This window comes from Erpetoichthys calabaricus, chromosome 15, assembly GCF_900747795.2.
Source record: "Erpetoichthys calabaricus chromosome 15, fErpCal1.3, whole genome shotgun sequence".
In the NCBI taxonomy this organism is placed as follows: domain Eukaryota; kingdom Metazoa; phylum Chordata; class Cladistia; order Polypteriformes; family Polypteridae; genus Erpetoichthys; species Erpetoichthys calabaricus.
Genome location: NC_041408.2, coordinates 61731572 through 61755108, shown reverse-complemented (window position 1 = coordinate 61755108; position 23537 = coordinate 61731572). Strand labels below are relative to the sequence as shown.

Genomic DNA, 23537 nt, shown 5'->3' with positions numbered 1-23537 from the left:
TAAATAACTCTACCAAACGTTTCAGAAAGACGATTATCATGGGAGGTCATCGCAAGAAGTGTTCGCGACCACCGCCCCCCTCTTCTGACAGTGTGCTCCAGGCCGCCTTCACAAGCTACGCAGACCCCGTCTGGCTGCGCGTTCACGCCAAGTCGCCGTGCCAGCTGCAGATTCGCTCAGGCGCGGACGCGAGGAGAGCCGGATTGAGCTTTTTGTCTCCCTTTGAATAAGACCTCACACACTTGCTAGAGAATGGATTGTTCTCTTCTTTTATTCCGTATAAATACACTTTACAAATTGCATTTTTAAAAAAAGCCATATAAACATAACGAAGAAATAAGCAAATTGTAATAAATACTGTACACGGACGTAAGAAGTCCTCCACCTGTGGAATTTTACAGCCGAATGCAGGCACGATTTCCCAGCATCAAAGCAGTCCAGCTTTCTTTTTTATACGAAGGTCAGCCAATCCGATCCGAGTTATCTCTCTTTTTCAGTCTTTTGTTCTTGTGCAACAAAGGCGCTGTTGATCTGTTGCGGAAAAGTGTCCTCCTATTGTACATTTCCAGGAAACCGCGACAATGCGTTTCGTTTTTATTCAAGGCAGGTGGCACCTCAGTTTCCTTCCATTACGACGGCTCGTCAGCTACAGCACACGTATGGCAATGACTTTCTTCATATGAAGAAACGAACGAAAAATGAACAAAATAACACTGTTCTTCTCATTGAAAAGGCTCAGCTACAGATCGTTGTGACAATCTGGTTGTAACAGAATATGTGTCGCAGAAATAAATTAAATACGGGGATGAGAAGGGGAACACAAGATTTTTTTTTTAATCAGCAGTCATTTCGACGGGATTTAAAAGGACGATCGCCGGGTTCTTCGGGCAGCAGCACGCCTTTTAAAGCCCCTCGCCATCTGGATTAGAAAAGACGCCGTTTTGTTCGTTGCGTCTCATTTCGTCAGGTGTTGAGATGCGGCAAGGTGGCCAGCTTGCTGGCTTTGCCGAAGGCGGCCGCGCTCTCCACTCCTTCCAGCCACTCTTTGCACTTTCTCATCACCGTCTCGTCCACGTCGTAGTCGTCTTCCTCGTACTCCACATCGTCGTATTTGTACTGGTCATTCAGCAGCGATATCTTGACGATCGCGCGGATGTCATCCAGGTTATCCGACACGCACAGTGCCGCGCTGCCTTTGGACCCCTGTGCCCTCTTGCCGGGGAAGACGCGCCGATGCCTCTGGTCAGACGAGACGGACGGGAACGCTCCCTTCTGCTGCTTTGCCATCAGCTGCTTCTCCAGGTTGCGTTTCTGAATGACCAGAATGGCTTCGGGGGTAAGGCTGAGGGTGAAGCGAATCTCCCTCTCCTGCTGCTCCTCTTCGGTGTCCTCTTTTGTCAGCGAGCTGCGGGATGAGTTCTTGCTACTTTTCCGCGTGCCCGACCCCCCGGACGCCGAGATACTGTCGCATGAGTTCGCTAGTGGCGCAGGAAACTTGAACCGAGGGCTCTTGTGCGCTTCTGCCCCCGCATTCGCGGTACCTTTGTGTGGCTGCGGCTGGCTTCTCGGCTGCGTCCTCCGCCCGAGATGCTTAAAATTCGCGGCGGGCCATGAGCTGGAAAACCTTTCTTTCTCGTTGTCTTTCTCATCTTTATCTTTGCCAGCGAAGACTTGCGGAGGGATTGCGCTGGGCTTCTTTTTTCTAAAGAGATCCTTGCCTGGCGAACTAATGCGCTGGTGAAGGGAGATCGGTGGGAAGGGCATTTTAGTGTGCCCTAACTGAGCCCAAGCGCAGCTTTCACAGACGATTTGCTTGAAGTAACTGCGAGCTCAGACGTACTAGCAGACAATAAGAGGCGGTCAGTTTAGCACCATCCCATCCGTGGCAGCTTGCGATCAGCACCCCGCCCTGCCTCCCCTGGACGTGACTGAGCGCACTGAAGGAATCCAGACTTGCCGCCGGCTTTTTATAAGATACGCGGAGCCTCGGGGCGGGCTCCTCGGTGAAAGCATCAAGTAGTCGCAAAAAAAAAAACGGCAGCATTCACAGAGCAGTCACTAAAAAAAAACACAACAACAACAGAAAATACATTAAATATGAAGAAATGAAACGGGGCTGGGGGTGGGGCGGCGTGACGGTAAGGACAACAAAAACAAAACAAGCGGCCGTCCAGACAAACAAGTCGCCAGCAACAGTGACGTGACTGAAAACCAGTTATGGGATTAGGTTGTTTTTTAACGGAGATCTAAAAAAATAATCAGTTAGCTTTGTAAATCTGGGCGCAGAACAAAACTATTAAATAGCGACAATCCGATTACTGCAATATAGAATATGTTCCCAGACGTATTTGTCGATATCCGTTATTTACCAGCTTTGTTTTTTTCAAAGGCGAGTAGCAGGGAACTGTGTTTTTGTTTTGACCGAATCCTAGCGCTATTTTAATTTTAAAAAGGCACTGTATTCCATTTATACTCAAATCATCTTTTTTTGCAGTTTAAATGATTACAATATGTACTCTTTCCCATTTGTATCTTATTTGAAATAATTGTTCATCTATCTATCTATCTATCTATCTATCTATCTATCTATCTATCTATCTATCTATCTATCTATCTATCTATCTATCTATCTATCTATCTATCTATCTTCCCCTAAGAATGAGCTCATTGTTTCGTTTTTAAGCCCACGGTTATTTTGTCCTTCTGTAACGTCACATAACCGAGTTGTGTGCTTCCTCTGACCATTGCTTGCATATAGAATCTTGCCTGAAGAAGGGGCCTGAGTTGCCTCGAAAGCTTGAATATTGTAATCTTTTTAGTTAGCCAATAAAAGGTGTCATTTTGCTTGGCCTTTCTTCTCGTTGCTTTGAAAGGGTTCCCAATACGTGAAAAAAAAAAAACGAAATCTTTAGTGCATAGCAGGTAAAAAACCCAAGAAAAGCCGAATTTAGCCCGTGTTATTGTATATGCAGTAGGGGTCCTTTTTAAAATCAGGAACCCACAGTTTTTCATAAATCTATTATCATCTATTCATGGCTATTAATGGAACCTAAATCTAAATAAATGAAATTTTTGGTTTTTTTTCTGGAACCTTCACGTGAACGATTCTTTTGAGAACCAAACATGATTCTCCCGTGGAGCCAGTTTGGCAACTTTATCTTTAATTGTACGGTCACAGTGAATGGAGCTATAGAATAAAAACCCAAATAATGGGAAAATAGTAGGAGGTGTCAATATAGATTGATTCATTTCTTCTTTTTCTTAATCCATCCATCCATCCATTTTCCAACCCGCTGAATCCGAACACAGGGTCACGGGGGTCTGCTGGAGCCAATCCCAGCCAACACAGGGCACAAGGCAGGAAACAATCCTGGGCAGGACACACACAAACACACCCACACACCAAGCACACACTAGGGCCAATTTAGAATCGCCAATCCACCTAACCTGCATGTCTTTGGACTGTGGGAGGAAACCGGAGCCCCCGGAGGAAACCCACGCAGACACGGGGAGAACATGCAAACTCCACGCAGGGAGGACCCGGGAATCGAACCCAGGTCCCCAGATCTCCCTACTGCGAGGCAGCAGCGCTACCCACTGCGCCACCGTGCCGCCCCTTTTTCTTAATTTAATCCTTATATTTTAATGCATTCGGACTCAAAGTGAAAAGAAATACTCGACTTCTGCGGGCCCCGCTCTTTGACTGACCGCTCATAGTCGCAATTCCGTCTCTCAGTCTCATTTTAAATGGAAACCGAATGTTGCTTTGACTTGTGTTGCTGATGCGCTCTCCAAAACGACGCGTTCTTGTGTCTAGTGTTAATTTTCGTTCATTCGGCAGTGAGTCCACATTTCAACTCAATGCACCAATAACTTGTATGAATGAGCATTTTGCATACTAACGGCCGCAACCCCAACCCGGTCTTGACTAACCCACACTAAAAGTAGTGGTAGCGCTGCTGCCTCGCAGTAAGTAAACCTCAGGTTCGCTTCCCGGCTCCTCCCTTCGTGGAGTTTGCATGTTTCTCCCCGTGTCTGCGTGGGCTTCCTCCCTCAGTCCAAAGACATGCAGGTTAGGTGCATTGGTGATCCTAAATTGTCCCTGGTGTGTGCTTGGTGTGTGTGTGTGTGCCCTGCGGTGGGCTGGCACCCTGCCCGGGGTTTGTTCCTGCTTTGCGCCCTGTGCCGGCTGGGATTGGCTCCAGCAGACCCCCGTGACCCTGTGTTATGATATCGCGGGTTGGACAATGACTGACTGACCGACTTTCAGTATCTATTGCCTAATTAAATAAACAAAGCTTTCGTGTTTCATCTGGTTGGTTTGTAATATCGACGGAATAATCGTTGGTGCTACCTGCGTGGAGTTCGCATGTTCTCTCCGCCTGCGTTTCCCTCAGGTGCTTTGATTTCCTCTCACATTCCAAAGACAGGATGCAGGTTAGGTGAGTGGGTGTTGCTAAACTGGCCCGTCAGTGTGTGTGTGTGTGTGTGTGTGCTCTCCCCACGATTCCTGCCTTGTAACCAATGATTGCAGGGATAGGCTCCGACTGCACAGCGACCCTGACCTGGACAAGCGGGTAAGGGAAATGGATGAATAGATGGATGGGATGCTATAGGTGCTTGACACGTTTTAGATAGATAGACAAGGCACTATATAGTATATATAAAAGGTGCTCAATTAGAGATAGATAGATAGATAGATAGATAGATAGATAGATAGATAGATAGATAGATAGATAGATAGATAGATAGATAGATGTTCAAAGCCTGGAGCATAAAGGGATTCACACACAAACACACTCACCCTGTTGTCGGACCAATTTAGATTCACTGCTCCACCCCAAAGCATAAGTTAATAACGTGGAACGGAATGTATGCAAACACAGAAAGTCCAAGGGCTGTGCCGCAGCGTCCCTTTAACACATAAAGACACTTTGTGTACCCTCTTACTTAGGCGCCCCCTACAGGAACTGTTCCTGCCTTGTTAGGATGGACTCCAGCTGTACCACGACCTTATCTTGAATGAGCGGGTTAAGATGACGGATGAATAATATAATATATCATGTAATATAATCCAGTCAGGGTGATGGAGTCTTGAGCGTACCCGGGAAGCACATCTTTTTGGCGTGTTGAGGGGGCCGATTATCCAACCTCCTGTTTGCAGGCTTTGGGCGAAAGTGCAAACTGTGTGGCCGACGTCACAAATTCTGCGAAACTGCCGCTTCTATCCACGTTGGTTGATAAAAAAAAAAACTTCAAAAAGGTTAATGTGCATTACAGCATAAATAAGCAGGCTTAGAAAATTGTATGGAATATCATTGCCCATAGATAATATAATATATTAAGGTAAGAATACGAATTTTTGGTTTAACGTTTATGTGTAGATGGAATTTCGGCGTACCTAGCAAAGTCCCTCGAGGCTTCAGGAAAGCTTCCATCACGCCATGTCCCTGTCAGCACCCCACCAACGTCCCCCCCCCCCCCCCCCCCCCAACCCCCGACGGCGTCGCTTTCGTTCCGATGTCCTCCTCCGTCCATTCCTTCACGTCAGTCTTTCGTGCCTATCTTGAGCTGCGGCCCCGCGCGCCCATTATGAACAGTCTAGTTGTTGTTTGCATATTGAAGTAATCTGGCGGCTCTTCCGGCTGAATAGTAAAACGTGTCTGGCTGGCCACCTTGGGGGATTCGCACAAAACAAACATAACCCACATTGACCGCTGCTTGCCGTTTATCACGGGCGCTCAGATCCTGAAGGGCGCCTTACAAAACGCTTTCCTCTTTAATAAAGTCGCGTTCTTCTGGCCGTCTGTGGATGTGCTATTGTTACCGTGTTGTACTGAGATGACCCTGCTTTTTTATTTAGACCTACACACCAATACTGCAATCGTTGCCCATAGCAACAGCGCTATTTTGAGAAGTGGGCTTCCATCAAATGAAGGCACAAGTTCTTCAAACGTGTGATTGTACAGATCGTTTATTATTATTCTATTTATTACTATCATCATCAATAATAATAATAATAATAAACCACTTGAAATCAGTCCATCATTTTTGGCTTCTGTCCTGTGCCAGTCCTTTCACGGTGTGCACTATCACAATAAGGGTTAACGCAATTAACCAGATGTTATTTCTTCACTTGATTACGATCGAGACACAAAGCTGGATGTGTGAAAGTTTCTTTGATGTCGCGGGGTGCCTATTAAAATAACGGAGACATTTTACAAAAGCCATTCACACAGTCAGCACGCTTCTGTAGAATGCAATCAACAAACTCCATTTCTGTGCCCCGCAGCACGGAGACAAACACGGATCTGCCCAAATGGTGGAATGTGGGAATGCTAGCAGCTGCGCCTGCCCAGTTAACCCTGCGCATCCATCCCTATGTCGTCTTGTTGATTTAATGCAAGTCAAGGGGAGAAAGAAGATGCAACTGATATCTCTGGGGCGGGGGGATGTCTGGACACGTTTCTAATAGGCTACACATGTGGGCAATGTGAAGACATCAGCTGGCCTGAGGGCACATCTGGAGTCCTGAGGGAGGGCAAACCTCACAGGGACAGGAGTCAAGATCTGTGAGGTGATGGCACCAGATTAGCAAAATTAATGAAAGCCTTGAAAACACTGAATAGGGAGTAACTACAGTAAAAACAAAAAAAGTACATCATGAACAGCATAAGCAGCTTTATGTAGCAAAATTCCAAATGATCTAGAAAGGATGAGCACAAAAAACTGAATATTTTTGAATGACATGGGACACAACACTTCAAAATAAATGAGGTGAAAATAAAAACTACACAAAACATTAACAACCATAAGCCATATGAGTGCATTCTGTGGACAGGAGAGCCCAAGTATCCATCAGATGTATCTCAGATGCTATGAGCAGGGTCACATCTCAGATATATAGGAGGCAGTCAGACAGCCTACAGTAGAAGTGTATAATTTGGCTTACTATGGGCAGTCCAGTGTATCCATGGCACAATTGGCAAAGCAGGTGAAGCACACAAGTTGTTGAAGTGAGATGGATATTGAGCAGGACAGGAGCAACATCACAAGAGAAAAACAGTAGGAGACTGCCGTCACTTGGACAGAATGCAGCTGTGGAGGCAGGGGGATGAGATCAGCATTCTTTAATGTAATTCAACTGGAGATTTGGTGGGATGGTGTGGTCGGCAGGATCAATAGCATTCATGACATCACGTAGAGGTAAAGATGGCCAATCAGGACGTATGATTAGAATAACCATCTGCTTTAAACTCCAGTAAAAATGAAACCTTACTCACTTTTCACCTGCTCATTTATCTTGGCTCTAGCAATTAACCAGCAGCAATGGGTAGCAGGTTGAAGAATTCTTTATAGGCTTGCCAGTTTATTCAGTAGAGTGTAACTTAAGTCTGTAATACTTACAACACTTCAACTCGTTAACTCGCTCAATGGCATCATTCTTGACAGGCCAATTCCAAGTTATCACTTAAATGACATCTTCTTCTTCTTTCAGCTGCTCCCATTAAGGGTCACTACAGCAAATCATCTTTTTCCATATCCTCCTGTCCTCTGCATCTTGCTCTGTTACACCCATTACCTTCATATCTTCTCTCACCACATCCATAAACCTTCTCTTAGGCCTTCCTCTTTTCCTATTACCTGGCAGTTCCATCCTTAGCATCTTTAAAAAGATTATTAAGGTACAACTGTTTAGGTATATCCAGATATCTTATAAATCAATATGGCACAGAAGTTATTTCTTCTTGGGTCTTCTTTCAGCTGCTATTAAGGGTCACCACAGCAGATCATCTTCCATATCTTTCTGTCCTCTTCATCTTGCTCTGTTACACCCATCACCTGCATGTCCTCTCTCACCACATCCATAAACCTTCACTTAGGCCTTCCTCTTTTTCTCTTGCCTGGCAGCTCTATCATTAGCATCCTTCTCCCAGTACACCCAGCATCTCTCCTCTGCACATGTCCAAACCGACGCAATCTCACCTCTCTGACTTTGTCTCCCAACCGTCCAAATTGAGCTGACCCTCTAATGTACTCATTTTTAATCCTACCCATCCACATCACACCCAGTGCAAATCTTAACTTCTTTACCTCTGCCACCTCCAGCTCTGTCTCCTGTTTTTTGGTCAGTGCCACCCTCTCCGACCCATATAACAAAGCTACTTAAACGACATCCACTGTAAGCTTGAAATTACATAATTTACTGATGTCAATCTTCCAAGCTCACTGGTATCTTAATTTCTAACTCTTTCTCTAGCTCTGTTGTGTTTTTCTTTCTTTGAGTCTTTCAGTAGTAGCCTTCATTTACATAATTTGAGTGCGTGGGAGGCAGTTGACTTTGCACTCCTGAGAAGCTGGTCACGCAATGCGACACGTCCAGTTACTCACTCCAACAAAATCAAAGTCTTTAGTTGTAGGGATGGGCTCTGTGTGCACGAGAGCTGACAATGCATATAATGGAGTGAGGAATACAGACCACTTGGCTTTGGACCTCAAACTGAGGAGAAGCTTGTGAGTGTGGTAGATTTGACAGGCCCAATGAGTAAATTGACACCATCCAACAACGAGATCGGCAACTGCAGTCAGAAATCGTCTAATGTACTAGTTTCACTCAGTTCATTGACTGTCATTAATTTGCCTTCTGATGATGGCGATGATTGGTGTGTCACTAGTGACATCAATGGTGGCATCAAAAGATACTTTGGTGGATGCAGGCTGCAGTTCACCACTTTGTAGAATGTCAGAAAATCTTTGATGAGAACAGGCCATTCACCAATGCTAGCCATTTGATTTTTCCAGTAAATTTTATTAGTTTATCTTAAATTCAGTTGCAAAGAAACAGAACAAAGCAGTGATACTGTCAAAAATTTCCAACGCACTGAGAGACAGATATTAGATATGAAAAGTTTAGCATAAAGGATGGCTTTTCCTGCTATTGAGCAATAACTTACAAGACCGAGGAAATCAACAGAGGATAGGAGCGATGTGATCAGAGTAGCCATCACACTAAGACCAGGATGACAATGAACCCGTAAGTCAGTGATGCTGAGCCGTTGGTCATTACTGTTATGTTTTAATGTTGTTTTTAATTGTTTCATGTTATTTCACTTAAGTTATTTTTGATCTGTACCCTTAAACAGGGGCGGAGTGGTGGCTCTGAGGCTAAGGATCTGTGCTGGTATCCAGAAGGTTGCCGGTTCGAATCCCTGTCACTGCCAAAAGAGATCCTACTCTGCTGGGCCATTGAGCAAGGCCCTTAACCTGTAATTGCTCTAGGGGCGCTGTACAGTGGCTGACCCTGTGCTCTGACCCCAAGGGGTATGCGAAAACTAACAAATTCCCAATGTAAGAAATTTTATAAGGTGAAATAAAGAAGAAAAAAAAAAAAGTCCCCATTCTCTAAGTAGGAGGAGCCATAAGGGGCATCTCACAACTGTCACAACTGCTGGCTCCTCCTTCTGGTGATTTCTTCCAGTCAAAGCTGAAGGCTAGCTGCCTGCTATTTGTGTCTCACACTTCAGTAGGTAGGTGGTGGTAAAGCACCTTCAAAGGGGATGTGGCTCCCCATAAATGCTAAGTCAGGGCCTCAAACTCCAACCAATTTCACTCCAAATTGGAGGTGTCAATTCTTGTCAATTAAACCCGTTCTTTAATTCCATGGCTTTTGCTGCTTTCGTGGTGCATGAGCAGACATTTCCGAAATTGTTGATTTTCTCTTTCTAAGAGCCCCCTGTTAAAATGTTTTGGTGACCTGAGCAGATCGACATTCCTGAGGCCTTTATCTTTCTTTATTTTCAGATACTGTATGATGAACACCAGTTCTTTTGGCTCAATTTGTATCTCATTATTGTGCTAATTAAGGAAAAAGAAACAATTGCGGGTCAGAGTCTTCAAGAACAAGTCAAGTAAAATTAATTCAAAAAAAGTTAATTAGCAGCAAAACCAGGTCACTAATTAAGAAAAGGGTTAGAATGAAAACCTGCAGCCACGGTGGTCCTCCAGGACCGGACTTGGCAACGCCTGTATTAAATGGTCTTTCATAAGCCATGTAGAGAAAAAGCCGTTGTTTTTTACATGGGCACTGGTCTGTATGCTGAGGGCACTATGGGATGACAGCGCCCTTTTTGTGTATACCATGACCAAGCAATCTCTGCAGGCTCTCCAGATTGTGAACATGAGATGTACACTCTGTGTCCTTACATTGATGTACTTAGCTCCTTTGAAGAAAGGATTAGATTACAGCAACCATGCCCCAGATATCAACACACTGTAGTGTCAAGAAAGTAAAAAGAGACCTAGCTTCATATTCATAACCTACAAAGCAACATGTTACATTTCTAGTAGCTGATAAAAATACTGTAACATAATACAGTGCATTACCATAACAAGTAGATTGTTCGTTAATAAATCTGTGTGCCTTGTCAGAGTCAAGTGAAAAGACAAACAAAGGAGGAGAACAGACAATTTTCTTTGAAATGCCCAGTCACCATGCGGTGACCAACGCCCTCATGAATTACAGCTAAGCAAGCAAGACTGAAGACCAAGAATGGGTACACACAGTTAATAAGTAGTGCGGCTCTTCAATGGTCATTGAATGCAGGCCCATTCGAGGGCTTACCTACCCCATGATGCCTTGCAATGTTTATTCAAATTATGTAATGGGGTGGTGACAAAGTGTTATTAAAAATAGGTCATGAGATGCTTCTGAGGAAAGCGTGGAGATTTACATTTGGGCCCGTCCTTTAATGAATTTGCTCAATCCAGCTCAAGGCTAAGGCTGACAGCACTGAGCAAAAGGACAGGAGGAGGTGCCCGGCCATAAGCAGGCACATTCACTTAACCCTGTCCAGTTTTGGGGTGCCAATTATCCTAGCATGAACATTTTTGGGATCTGGGCGAAAAAAAAAAAAGGGAGAGAACATGGAGAACATGCAGGCTCCCATACACAATTAACCAGGACAGGATTTGATCTCAGCACATGTAAAGGTCTGTCCATATGTCATAACATTACACATAAACCACTAGGGCTTGAACCTTGATCTTAGTGGAAAGTTAATGACATGATATGCATTGGTGAAGCAAAAAAAAAAAAAAATATATGGCTAGCTGCAGACTCCACAAAGTTTAAGGTCTGACCAAGAAGGCGACATGGCTGAAAGAAAAGGAAGAGCAGCAATATCTGCCGAGTGTGAAGCAAGCTGCAGAACCCGATTATGTGATGGGAATAAGAAGAATGTCAGTTGCGGTATCTGTTGTGTGTCAAGTATATGTGTTGCTACATCCTGCTGGTGCTAGCGAACTACTGAGGATGGAACCTTTATCTTGGGAGGACTGGTACGCTTACTAGTTTAAAAATAAATTGCCTTCATACAGATCTGGGTTATTTCCTACCTTGCACCATTTCCATGTTTTTTGGCCAATTCTACCAAATGAGACACACAGATAGAAAGACTGAAATAGTCATCCATATTGAATCTTTATATATAATCTTCATTTGGATCTTGATCTTTGTTTGTCCGCGAATTCACTGCCTTTTGTGGTGTTCCTGCTGTGTTCAATAGAGGGCAGTAGTGATGGAGGAGGAGAAGTGAGGGGGAGGATCGTTGGATGAGGTTGGAGTGTGGTGATTAAAGAGGATTGAACTAAAGGAGACTACGTGCTGTTTGTACTGGCTGAATACACAACACCTTGGTTGTTACTTTTGTTTACAAACACTGTCGATAGCACTCTTTGTGTTTAGATCTGGCGTCGACACCTGCTTCGTTGTCGAGACTGTGGTTTTTTGTGTTTCTATCGACCGTCGTTGGCAGCACTTCGTCCAAATTGAATGATCACCCACTTCTTGGAGTCAGCAGTCAGAGTATATAAGTCGGGCACACTTCTGTGATTTTCCATCAGTCGGCGTTTGGAGTTCAAGAAAGAAGCATTGGTTCTTCCTTACTCTTTGGATTGCCACAAAGCAACCTGCGAGATTGGAGAAAGGTTGAGAATAGATCATGAGAGGAAATGACAGCATCATGAAAACGAGACGGACTGTGAACAGAGAGAAGCAGAAATGCTCCTCCACCACCACATAATTACTATTTGGACAGTGATTCTGAGTAGGCCGTTCCTATCGAATCAATGTCCAAGGGTTTTGTTTTGTAATTTTGTTTCACTTATAAAAAACATAATGCTATGCGACGAAGGGCCCAGTTCACGACTGGCAGCTGCGTTTAAACAGGGAGCCCTTCACAGACAACTTTAACACGTGCAACGCAGTTGGGCGCACATGGCTAGTTTAACATAACAACCAAACTAGAAAGGATCTAAATAATTTTGTTTTAATTAGCTGCCATTTCTTATTGCATAGGTGGTGGTGTACTGCTTCTCCACTTTAGGCATGGGGGGGCCCTCAGTGGCTGCAGGTTTTCATTCCAACCAACTCCTGCCTTAATTACGTTAGTGGCTCTTTCCAGTTTCCTCGTTCAATGTCAATCTGGAAATTATAAAACCAGATTTAGACTAAATGTGTATTGAAATTTAGAAAGCATTAATATATGATACACAAGGATAATTTTGTTTTCATTTTCAGGATTCCTCTTTTTCAGGTGTTCTGGTTATTTGAGCCGTTGTTTACTAAGGAGTATGACACCGAGGTAACTGCAGCCTTCCAGCACTCAGTGTCTCCTCTGATTGTTATGAAAAATGCTGTTAGGATACAATTATGGGACAAAACTCCATAGAAAAAATCCAAATTAATAGGAAAATGACAAAACAGATTAGAGCAATGTCAAAAATACAGATATTTCTAAAACTATTGTACATATAAATATTGACCAACAGCTACTAGACAATAAGGTCAATCATAAGTAAAATAATGGACTGATTGTGAGACTGGTTCAAACTTTTGATGAGCAAACCCTGGAGTTCAGCTAAAGCATGGGAATGAGAGGAAATTTCAGCTTACTTGGTGAAATGCATTGCAGGCAAAGGGGAAGGAGAAACTGAAGTAGTTTTGAGTGGATTATAATGGTGCAATGGTCTCTTAGGAGTCCATGACAGTGTGGAACCATCTGCCAACTATACTGGGCCGATCATTGTGAGCAAAAATGTGATCAGGGCTGTGATGTAGCACTGCTAACCACTGCAACACCATGCCTACCCGAGAAAAAATTACACTGCAAGTCTTTTATCTATCTCCCTCTGAGTCCACGGAGTTCCTATAACTAGGACTACCTAACACCCACAGTCTGTGATGCAAGAGATAATCAGGCAGCTGTCTCTGTCACTACCCAATCTGCGCTATGTATTGAGGAGCATAATATGCTTAATCCAGCAGTGAAGAAACAACATACAATGAATCTATGCGGAGCAACAAAGTATTTTCATAATATTCTCATTATGGCTAGCTAATGTACCCCTCAAATGAAATAAATAGATATATATTTTTAAACACATGTGGGGTGCAAATCCAGCTTGAGTACCAACTAGGAAGTGACATCATAAATGCATGTATACACCATAAACCACTGAAGCATGTGATCCAAAGCAGATCGGCAGCACCATGAAGTATTAGGTGGGTAGCAATATTCTCATCCAACAAGGCTGCTACAGCTCTGTGAGGTCACACTGGTCTTACAAAGCGTAATGGGGCTTGTCTAAGTCGGCCCCATGACAAATTTGCAGGAAAAAAATTGGTGAACAAGGTCACTAGTGCACCCAGGAAATTCACTGTGAAAAATGCTTCTGCATATTTCACTGGTCAACACTAGTTGGAACAAAAACTTGCTCCCACTGGGGGCCTCTTAGGACTTGCAAAGCACTGGGCTAGTGACTAAGGCATTGGACCTTGAACCCTAACCTTCCTGTGTTCCAACTATATAAAAACATGTAACCAGTTTTAAATGACCTCTGTACTTGAAGAGAAGTTTAGAATAGCACTTAACTTTAGGAAGGTGCTATATAAAATAAAAGATGTCTATAAGATTTTTCAGATTAGGCTGTGGGCATTCATACTTGTGAATGCAACTGATTTCAAAAGTTCTCAAATTACAAAAGAGTGAAACCGGATTAGTCATGCAGTAAAATCACACCGCTTCTGTCATTTGTTGTATCCCTTGACTTGTATCCCTGGAACCCATATGCAAATCTTTATACAGACTCTGACACCACCATTCTGCAGAAATAACTGTGGTTACAGCTGGATGCTTTTCATGCACCTTTGGGCTATACAGACCAAAGTCCTGGACAACTTTTCTCTTCAGGTGCTCATGTGACTAAAGAGAAACACTTTAGAACTTAAAAAATGTTCATAATTTGGAATTGAAGTATACTTGCATATCTTCTGTGAAATTTGGATGATGGTGACACACACCACCCACACAGGTGGGATTACATGGACTTTGTTGTATAGGCAGAAAAGCTGAACAGATATGCCTAGAATTGCCAAATTTGGTTAAGGATTAACAATTGGTCTAAATTTTAGCATTCTTGCTTGATTTTGTTAAGGTTTAACAATTGGTTGGTTTAATAATAGTTAAAAGGTGTAATCATCTGAATAATGTATCTGTATATTAATTATTCACTGTGTTTTTTAAGTTTCAATTAGAATAGGGATAATAAGGAGGCAGGACATAATACTCACAAGAAAGACATGCTGAACAGATAGGAGATATAAACCAGAAAATAACCTTTTCCATTCGAAAATGATAAAAGCTGTTTTGAGTCTGGCTTTGGAGAGGCTCTGCAACTAATAAATGTGCCACCAGGATAGAAACTGAAGATCATCATAACACTACTGAAGCTACAACAGTACAAGCTGCAAACTTTAAAGCAGTATTTCTTCTTATGGTATTATACTTAAGACATTTCTGCATGTTGTTTCTTGCCTTGGAATTAGATGCTCATTATTGTTTCTGGGTCAGTAGAAGTGAGAACAGACACCTTCAATTAGGTCTGTGCATAGTGTAGTCATGGATGAAACAGCATTACAGGCAAAGATGTACCTTAGTGACTGAAGTCCCAACTGCCTAGTAGACACACTATGACTGACAATCCTCAATCAAGGAGAAAGTGCTATAGATTACCAGAGTATATGCTCCCAAATGGTACAGAACATAAGGCTTAGAGTCAGTGTGAAAAGCATTATTTTTTTCCATGATATTACAAAAAGGAAATACAGTTACAGAAGTGTTTTGTCACTTGACTTTGGGGGTTCAAATGTTTAGAAATTACACAATTTGGTAGCATGTGAAGATAAGGATAATTTAGTCATAGTCATATCAGAACACTGGCTCTGTGTGCAAACAGAAATGTGTCATGCCTACTGTAAGCTTGCAAAATTTAATTCTTCAAACAAGGAATTGAAAATATGCAGACATTTTTGGTTCCACAGATGGAAATCAGATGTACTGTATGTACTGTACATTTATCAAAAGACTCCTTTCACTCATATAACTGGATTGGTTTAACTGAGCAAAACCTCTCAGTGCCAGCCCTCTCTTTGGACTTAGCAGATCCAAGTACATCCCTTTGAGGTGGGGAGATTTAAAAAAAAAATTAGGAACCAAAGATGACCTGTTACCTGCCCATATGGTACTCTCCGATGCCCACAGTGAATTCTTTTCCAGAGTCCTGAACTCTGCACCATGGGATGTCTATCTGCCCAAGTCCTTTTGATTCCCATATCTTCCAAGTCTTCCTCCTGTCCACTTACACCATGGACACCACTAAGCCAAATCACTAGTGCCACACAGCATACAACAGTAACAGTAATTTCAAAAGTACAGAGGATGACGAGATTCTGAGCTGCATGTCCAAGCACTATGCAACATCACCACTAGCCACCTTAATAAAAGGACAAGTGTCTGTGTATCTGTGTGTGTCCAACATTGGTTGCAAGGGTTAGGAAGAAAATTTAGAAAAAAAAAAAAAAAAATAGGCAAAACATGTAGAAGGGTAAAAAAACAAAAGAGCTAATAAAAATGACACAAATGGATCTAAAATATGAAAATTGGTTTTATTGGTCTGCGGTGGGTTGGCACCCTGCCCAGGATTGTTTCCTGCCTTGTGCCCTGTGTTGGCTGGGATTGGCTCCAGCAGACCCCCGTGACCCTGTGTTCGGATTCAGCGGGTTGGAAAATGGATGGATGGATGGTTTTATTGGTCTCTTATGTTGTCCAGTGTTATATGCTGGCAACGGCAGCATGGTAGCAACTCTCTTACACCTGCTTAGGCCAAGTGAATGAGGTTTATAGCTGTAACACTACTGACTGACTACTTTGTGTGGTAGGCAATGGAGAAGTGGAAATAATGATAAATTGACGTTTACATTGGGAAACCAAGGCTCCGACATGACTAGCCCAAAGTTGGTAAACCAGGCCAATGCGTTAGTGACCATCACTGCATTTTCCCAGAAAAACACTTCCAACTATTAGAGTGGTCAGTTCGATGAGTGACACCATGAGGAAGTAGTGAAAACGGGCGGCTCCATTAGAAGAGAAAAAGGGAAAGGGACCAGTCAAGTCAAGCTGGGGAGCATGCACTGGTACAGTGTGTTGCCTCACCCACTACACGATGAAACAACTCAGGATCCTGGTTGGCAACCCCCCAGGCAGACACACAGTCCAGTCCCATCTTCCAGAATTGACCCTCTATCTACAGCGGCTAGGTGTTACGTGGTTGATCCCTTGGCCTGGTCCAGCCACTCAGGTCCCCAACAATGAGGATCTTACAAGCTGGATCACCCTCAGGGAAACGTGCCACACGGCCGTAGTGCTCCCTCACAATGCAGGTAATGTGCCTCATTCGGGACTCCATGAGCAACTGCTCATTCGACACAGTCGAACCAACGGTACCCAAGGATTTTCTGTTGAGACACAGTACCAAAGGAGTCCAGTCTTTGCCTCAGGTCAAGGTCAGGGGTCAAGGGACCAGGTGATGATTATTATACCAGACCAATTGGACAAACCATGTATCTAAGAAAAATTATGTGGTCCACGTTGAGTACTTAGATTTCAACCTGTCTTAGACAGATGGCACAGCTAGTCATTAATATAGTGATAATATATTCAAAAAGCGACGGACAATTTTTATTAGAAAATTTTTAAAAGATTCAGCTTAGTTCATCTGTTATGCTCATTTTACGATGTTTTTCTCTTGACTTTTAACAGTTAGAGAAATATTCTAAAGGTCACATAAGCTACAGTGTAATCCAAAGACAATTAGGCTGCTTTAAGTAGTCATGTCTCTAATTAGATTGACTATGGGAGTTTGGCAGCTCTTACAATAGAGCAGAGCAAAACAGCAGGCCTTTAAAGCTGCTCTCCTGTTACTGAACTGCCTGTGTTGTCATTTCTTGCAAGACAAAACCTTCAGCTGATCCTTGCCGCACTCAGAACAAACTAGCAACAAGTTTATGTAATCTCCTTGATACCAAATGACAGAGCTGCTGCAGCCGTGTACTAATTTTGAACTGCTGATACTTTCACCGTGAGGTAAAACACTTCAGAGTTCTTCAAGTGTTGAACATAAAAAATACTTTGTGTATTAGCAAAACTAGTGACTAGTGGAATGTCACTCCAGCATAGCAAGACAACTTTTGTTATTTTTTATCTTTCTTAAGCAAATGAAGAACATTTTAATCATTTAATTCTCTCCCACTGCATTACTTCTCAGGGATTCACTGACTACACACAACTTTTGTTAACAATACATGATTATCAAAAAATAAGACTTGTACTCTTCCTAACCTTTCCTCCAAAACACCTGTGTGGACTCTTCTCTTCCAATGCGGGTAGGTGCTGCCTAGGCCAGAATTCTTATTAATTCTATTAGGTGGCACACAGGACAGAAAAGGAAGTTTCTAAAAATTTGACAAATTTTGCTGTGAACAGTGTACTGCACGTAGCATACATTCTATAAATTATGGGAGTGTGACTTTGTCTTTCACTATTACAGTGTACTGTTTTGTATTTTTTCACTATAGGTTTCCCAGATTTTGTATGCCTCCTTTCAATACTTGCTTTCTTAAACCTGTCAGGTAAATGTTTCAAGGTGTCTAATAGTACAGCATTTGTTATTGTTTAAATTTTTTAATTAGCCCTGTAAAGCAGTTTGTGATATAGAAGACAAAAGGTCATGCGTTCACTCCCCACCACTGGTTCACTCTGGGGTCTTACAGCCTTTATGCTCATCAATAGTGAAAACACTGCATGCAGTTACTACAAATGTAAAGCAATTGCAAAGCGTAATCACTCTAAACGCGTTTTATCTAACTGTTTTGAACCACATTTTCCTTGTTGCAAGGGAGCTGTAGTACTACTGCACCACAATGCCACCCATTCTAAATGTTACTTAAAACAAAATTTGCTTGCATTTAGGGTATACACATACTGTATAAAAATGTAACACTGCATTAAATAAAGTAATATAATAAATTTGTTGTATATATAAACAAACTCTTTTGCGGCTGATGTGGTGGTGGTTGGGGGTGGGAGAACCCAAAAACAAAAGATTAAAGCTTAAGATATCAACAGAAATCCTACTTTTTTAGGGTGGGAAAAAATTCTTGAAAGGTCCTTAATTAATGAGGGATTATTATACAGAAAATGTTAGCGATCCAATTTTATATGTCTGAATTTATTCATGGTAACTTACTGTAAAGAAATTTCAACATTTCTTGAAATAAAACTGCAAGAGAAGTCTAATGCATTTTTTTTATTTGAAAGCCTTTTGCAATTATAAAAATCAGGATGGATTTCGGCCCCCACTGATCCTGCACTGGATTAAGTAGACATTACAATGTTAACATAATGTTTTCATGCAAATAAATAGTGGGTTGCTGATGGTTTCGTATTTCAAGTTTGGCTGACACCTCTGAAATAGAAATGTTCTGCAAATATTGAAATTACAACCATAAGAGAGGCAATAGTTGATTGTTCAGGCAAAATTTCTTACATTTGGCTGAACCAGAAATTATTGTAAGGAAATCAACAAATTAATACTACAAGATTTACACAAATTAATTTGCTTTTATTTGTTTGGTCTGATAAGAGTCAATCCTTTAATTGTACTTGGAGAACAGAGAGTTGATACTTGTAACCCCTCACTGTTAAATAAAATGGCATCTGATATGTAATCAACTGAAATTATAAGCAACAATACTGCAACAGGAAAGATTTTCCAATAAACAAAAAGTGACCTGTGTAAAAAAGCGATCAAAGCAACAAAAAGAGTGAAAACAGCAAATAAAATGAATTTTCAAATAGAGACACTTATGCATAATTTCCATAAATAAATTTAACATGCAGATGATCCTAACAGTTTAATCTTATTATAAGGAGACCATACTGTGGTCTTTTTCCTTTTCTTTGTGATCATTTTTTATTTTGAACTTTATTTTGAACTCAATATGCAAACAACAAACAATAATTACAGGAAAAAAAATGTACTAACAGTTGGCAACAGCATCTCCCCCACCCCTCCCACCCTCTAAGATGGGTCCCTATAACCTTTATCATTTTGTTGTCCCTTCTACATCGCCCAGTGGCACTGAACTATAAAGCAGAGTGTGACTCCTTTAACCCCAACTTATGACTCACTGTGTAACCATACAGATACATAGCAACTGCACATTGATTCTTAGGAAAAATGCCAAATAAATACAAGTTAAAGTGAAAATAAGAGCACATATATTTATTAATAGTCTACCTTTCCTAATAAATAAGAGCTTTGCCTTCACATGAACAAATTTTAACAATTGCATCATTTTTTCTTGGCAGCAGTGTACAGTATACTTGATTGATGTGGAAATTTGTTGACATATTTATTTATATTATCTAGTACTTGTTGTTAAATTTAGAAACTACATGATTAAATCAGAATGAGTCACAATGTAAATAAAAATTACACATCACAGCTTTAAAGCTGCACCTGCTTTTTATTTGTATGTATATACTCAACACTGATTAATTGAAATAATGCAATTTATTTGTCCTCACAACACCTCTTACATTTTCCCCAACTAAAATAAATAATGTAATTTTATATTGCTGAAATACATTTGAAAATTAATCCACTTAAATAAATATTTGGAAACCTGCTTTTATTCTTCCGAGTAGGAGGTCTCCATTGAATTTAATTGTGAGCTTTGAAATAACTTCAGTGAATAAAATACTTCATAAGGTAAGCAGAACATAGGGGGATTAATTATATGAAACAATTGGCAGCTGAAGGAGTGGCCAGAGGTATTTAAAGATGCAAATTACCCATCAGAATGAAATGGAATCTTCAGAACACACTATACACATGCTAATTTCAACCCAGCATGCCGGCACGTTAGAAAATAAGCTAATTGGCAGTATTACTGTATGCCAAAACAGATAAAAGGATTTGACAAAGGCAAGACCAGTCAATTATTCTCAGTATAACATTGTGAACATGTTTTAAAACAGACAAAAGAATAAAATGCATTTAAAATATAATAAACCAATAATACAGGATTGCCCTCCCAATTGGCTAATATATAGTTAGAATTATTGAAGGAAAACAGTAAAATTAATATTAACATTTCAAATAACAATATCAATTTGAAAATAGCACTTACAGGCTTAATGAGTGTACAGTTAGAATTATTAAAGGAAACAGTGAAATGAATCATTATTCAAATGTTGAATGACAATACATTGACAATGAGGCAATAACACTTGAATTTTTTGAATAAAGACAAAAAAAGATATTTATTTGTAAAAAAAAAAAAAAAAAAGTACTACCTTAAGAGTCTGAAATTTGATATTGTGAGGTATTACTGTTCTTTTTGGAAAGGCCAAAGTTAACAAAAAGTAACATTATTTTGCCAATTACCTGGTTTTTTTTTTATATCTTTTTAAATCATGAGTAAACCTTTCAATGCACTTCTATCAACAGGCCCATAAACCTGATACTGTGAAGTTATATACAGAATATCTATATTTTTGGTTGGATTAAAGCAATTTTGTCCCCTACAAAAATATAGCTGACATTTATAAAACAGTGCATCACAAAAATACTAAATTGGGTATAGCACACCACACTTCTTTTAAATTGAAAAATATTTTCTAGACTCCACATTTTAAAAATAAATAAGAAAATAAAACTAATTATCTATCCTGTTTGCTGTAGCTATTCCAAAGGCACAAAATGATGAATTATTTGTCTTTGTGGCATCTATACTCCATATACATCTTATTATTCACAAGGTTTTTCTGATTTAAAAAAAAAAAAAAAAACCTATTTCATTCAAAATTATCATAAATATAAACATGTAATTTGCTGATTTTACATTATTCTCATCAGAACTTGGTTTCCTTTTATTAGTATATTTTTCTACTGAATATGTTCCTTTCCATATACTAGCTTCTTTGAATGAAGCACTAAGCATTTTTTCTTCCTTTTCGTAATGCAATCTCTTTGTTGTTTTGTATTGAGCTTTACAGTTCATTAGTATAATCAGTGCATTTACATGGATGACTGATTAAATAAAAATATTTACAATATTCTTAAAACTAAAAATTAATATTTATAAAAACTGAGTGAGCCTGAAAAACATATTAATTTGTAAAATCCACAATAAGAATTGAAAGTACAGTGGGCCTGTAAACTGCATTGTAATTTGATGCTGCCTAACTATAAAACTGTAAGTCAGAACCGCACTTTGAAAAAATTCTTCCTAGTCTTACGGGTAGAAAAAATTAGAGGCTGGACTGGCAAGCCTCATTTAGTAATTATCAGACACTCTGATCACTTACTGTTTTATATAGGATTGTATTTTGGAGACATTCATCTCAATGTGTTCAGATCAACACGGTCAATTAATAATATAGTTTGAACAAAAAAAAATGCAAATTTTTACATTACAGTTACACTGTCCAATTACTGTATTGGAAAGAGACTATGCCTGTGTAATTGGAAAAAAATGTGAATGGAATTGCAAAAACTCACATTATGCTTCTAGGAAACACTTACACAAATGCAACAAACTAATACTAACAGTAACTTAAAATTAAAAAAAAAGGCATAGACATAAGGTTGTGGTATTGCCAATAGAAGAAAAGGAGCAGCAAAAAATAAGTGCACAACTGAAATCAGCATAATTTGCAGTCCTACTGTATAACAATACTGCATGTAAAAGACCATTAGAACTAATTTCCAGGTGTTTTAAAAGAAAAAAAACCAACATGTATTTGCTGCATAACATTGTTTTCTTAAACAATATAAATCACATACTGCTTCTTTGTAAAATACATTATTTTACTAAGAGACTTTATAAACTGTACACCTTTAGCTTACACATTACTAGCTAGAAATGTAGCTTTTTTTGTATGCTGTTTTTGAACACTAAGATGACATTCAGTTTAGGCTAAATTGCATCTTTAATCTGGTCTGGTCTGAGTGATTGTAAGATTACTGCCTAAATTGGAGGAAGCAAGTATGAATAGTTGAAGCAAGTATGAACAGTTACGTTTTTTTCTCTTAAACAGTCTAATAACTTAAAGTAAATGTATTTTGAACATTGTCAACCAAAGCATTACAAATAATTTTGTGCGATTTCACTTATAATGTATAAAGCATACTATGGCAAGTACAGTTTTGTGTTGTATGTGTTTCAAAATATAATTCACATTATTACTCTCTGCAAGTGTTTGGTGTTATTTACTATGATATTTTAGAAAAATCACCAAGCAAGCAAGACTATTTCAAACAATTCCAAAAATATACAAAAAAGTGTAATTAACATACAGCAAAATACATAACTTTTGATTATAAACTTTTTTACTCAACATCTTTGGAATGAAGATATAGTGTATAAAGTAGTATTAATAAAAAGGCACTTTAGCAATTAATATATGCTGTCTTTAGACATGTGTATTATATAATATTTACACACACATACTGTACAACTGAAACAGTTTCCTCTTCTGGTTTTGCTCATTCTGTGAATAATTTTATGCAGCACCTGAGATCCGTTTTTTTATTTAATTCATGCAGGATGTAAAACACTTTATGATCGCATCCCTGAAAAAGGAAAAACAAAAGTTCTAATAGGTACCACTACATCACAATAAAAACTCTGCTAAAATCTGTAATACCTTATCATGAAACATCAGGACAGGAGATTTTACCCAACCTAAAGATTCCACACTGAACCAAACACATTTTTTAAACACTGTTTATACATTTTTGGATTATTGTTCACCATAAAATTGTTAATATGTTAATGTACATTTTGATATTTAAAAGCCAGAAAATGTGCTGAGAACTGCCAGGTTTTAAAAGTTACAAATAATCTTTATTTTACCAGAATGGTACAGACAAAAGTTTACAATAATAATGGATAAATATTGAGTATGAAAAATGGGATGATGCAATATCTGCAAACACCCCTGCAACAGCCCAAACATTTCACTTCGAGTAACTGTAAAAGCAGTTGATCTGTGCCTGAAGTGATGTTACACAGTGGAATCACACAAGAAAAGTGGGTCAGTCTGAGCAGACTCCAGGAGCAGATTTAAAGG

The 23537-nt window shown here is 40.1% G+C and overlaps 3 protein-coding genes across 3 annotated transcripts in view; 1 reads left to right on the top strand and 2 right to left on the bottom strand.

Moving 5' to 3' along the window:
• Positions 1 to 23537, top strand: part of LOC114666111 (protein quaking) — a 1435209-nt gene that overhangs the window by 1346748 nt on the left and 64924 nt on the right. The gene's annotated exons all lie outside the window — the stretch shown is intronic.
• Positions 254 to 2338, bottom strand: prr18 (proline rich 18). Its single transcript, XM_028820734.2, has one exon. It carries the CDS (start codon positions 1762 to 1764, stop codon positions 964 to 966), a length of 801 nt encoding a protein of 266 aa, XP_028676567.1. The 5' UTR covers positions 1765 to 2338; the 3' UTR covers positions 254 to 963.
• sft2d1 (SFT2 domain containing 1) overlaps positions 19660 to 23537 on the bottom strand; it is an 86074-nt gene continuing 82196 nt past the window's right edge. The window contains exon 8 of the mRNA XM_028820244.2: positions 19660 to 23037. Within this exon, the coding sequence (XP_028676077.1) occupies positions 22998 to 23037 (40 nt within the window). The 3' untranslated portion in view covers positions 19660 to 22997. The remainder of the gene's footprint in view (positions 23038 to 23537) is intronic.

Bases quoted from the DNA above. Each gene is read 5' to 3' on its own strand.
- prr18 (XM_028820734.2), bottom strand. From the start codon at position 1,764: ATGCCCTTCCCACCGATCTCCCTTCACCAGCGCATTAGTTCGCCAGGC.